General features: G+C 50.2%; 1 protein-coding gene across 1 annotated transcript; it reads right to left on the bottom strand.

Moving 5' to 3' along the window:
* Positions 1-859: 859 nt before the first annotated feature.
* On the bottom strand, positions 860-1,276 carry LOC107125165 (RNA-directed DNA polymerase homolog). The gene has a single exon (XM_015428616.1). It carries the CDS (start codon positions 1,274-1,276, stop codon positions 860-862), a length of 417 nt encoding a protein of 138 aa, XP_015284102.1.
* Positions 1,277-1,592: the final 316 nt, after the last annotated feature.

A 1,592-nucleotide genomic window follows, 5' to 3' on the forward strand; every position in this document is an offset into this window, starting at 1 on the left:
AAATTCCGGTCCCACGGGTACAGTAGGCCGTCTCCCAGGCATTGGAACCCCTTGGCAGCAGAACAGGAGGCACTTCTTGTTTAGCCTGGAGGCAAAGACATCCACCACGGAGTATCCCCAACGGCGAGACAGAGGTAATGCCAGTTCAGTTCCCATTCATGGAGACGTGCCCCCCCACTGAGAATATCGACGTCAATGTTGAGGAGCCCAGGAATGTGAGCAGCAGAGATATGAATGCCCTTGGATATGCACCAGTCCCAGAGGTCTAGGGCCAGAAGGCAAAGGTGGCATGACACAATCCCGCCCTGATGGCTGATGTGACTTAGAGAAGTTGTGTTGTCCGTAAGGATGGCAACTGACTTTCTGAGAAGGAGTGGCTGAAAAGAGTGGAGGGCAAACTTGATGGCCATGAGTTCCAAGTAACTGATGTGATGATGTAGAAGCTGAGGTTCCCACCTGTCTCCCACGCAAAGGCCGCTGAGGTGGGCCCTCCAGCCCCATAGGGATGCATCCATTATCAAAGAAAGAGCCAGAGTTGGAAGCGGTTGTTCCCTCCGTTAGGGACTGTCAGACAGCATCTGGAGAACAGCAGAGCCGTTTGGGGTTGCGTCAACGGGTCGAAATTTCGGAGAAACCACAGCTGGAGCGGTCGCATCTGTAGTTTGGCGAAGACTATGACGGTGGTGGCTGCCATCAATCCTAGAAGCCATTGGACTGAGAACACGGAGACCCAACAAATAGACTTTACTTGACGAATGAGACTGAGGAGGGCATCCACCCTGTCGTTTGGAAGATAGGCTCTGCAAGCCACGGAATCCAGAATAGTGCCTATAAACTGCTCTCTTTGGTTTGGGATGAGTCAGGACTTCTTGTGATTGATGCAAAGACCCAAAGTCTGCAGCAGGGACAGTGTGATTTGAATGTTCTTGAGGAGGAGATCCTCTGAATTTGCCACCAGAAGCCAGTCGTCGATATAGGGGAAGACAGAAACCCCCAGTAGACGAAGGTGAGCTGTAACCACCACCATAGTCTTGGTAAACACCCTGGGGGCAGTAGAGAAGCCAAAGGGGAGAACCTTGTATTGGAAGTGGTCCTCCCCAGTAGCAAAGTGCAGGTACTGCCGGTGTTGGCAGAGAATCCTTAAATGAAAGTAGGCATCTTGAAGGTCCAAGGTAGCCATCCAGATGCCCTTCTTCAGCAACAGAAGGATGTTTTGTAGAGAGACTATCCAAAATTTGTGATACACGATGAAAGTGTTGAGAGCTCTAAAGTCCATCATTGGTCTGATGCCCCTATCCTTCTTGAGTACCACAAAATATTGGGAATAGAACCCAAGATTGCATGATTGTGGCGGTATTCTCTCAATGGCATCTTTTGTTAGGAGAGCATCTACCTTCTGATGTAGCACCAGGGAAGACGGGGTGACAAGAAGGGCATGCTTGGAAGAGTTGATTAACTACTTGGCCATGAGTAAGCCTTCCTCCTGGGTCTTCCTAACTGATAAGTGTTTGTCTTCTGGCAATGAGGCAACGGCATTGCTGAGCTGCTCTTGCAGGGCATACTGGTATCTGCCCATACGGGCCAAATAAATT

The sequence above is a fragment of the Gekko japonicus genome, unplaced genomic scaffold, assembly GCF_001447785.1.
Source record: "Gekko japonicus isolate JY-2015 unplaced genomic scaffold, Gekko_japonicus_V1.1 scaffold18913, whole genome shotgun sequence".
Lineage (NCBI taxonomy): Eukaryota > Metazoa > Chordata > Lepidosauria > Squamata > Gekkonidae > Gekko > Gekko japonicus.

What these genes read in the sequence shown, in the direction of transcription:
- LOC107125165 (XM_015428616.1), bottom strand. Translation starts at nt 1,276, where the DNA reads ATGGACTTTAGAGCTCTCAACACTTTCATCGTGTATCACAAATTTTGG.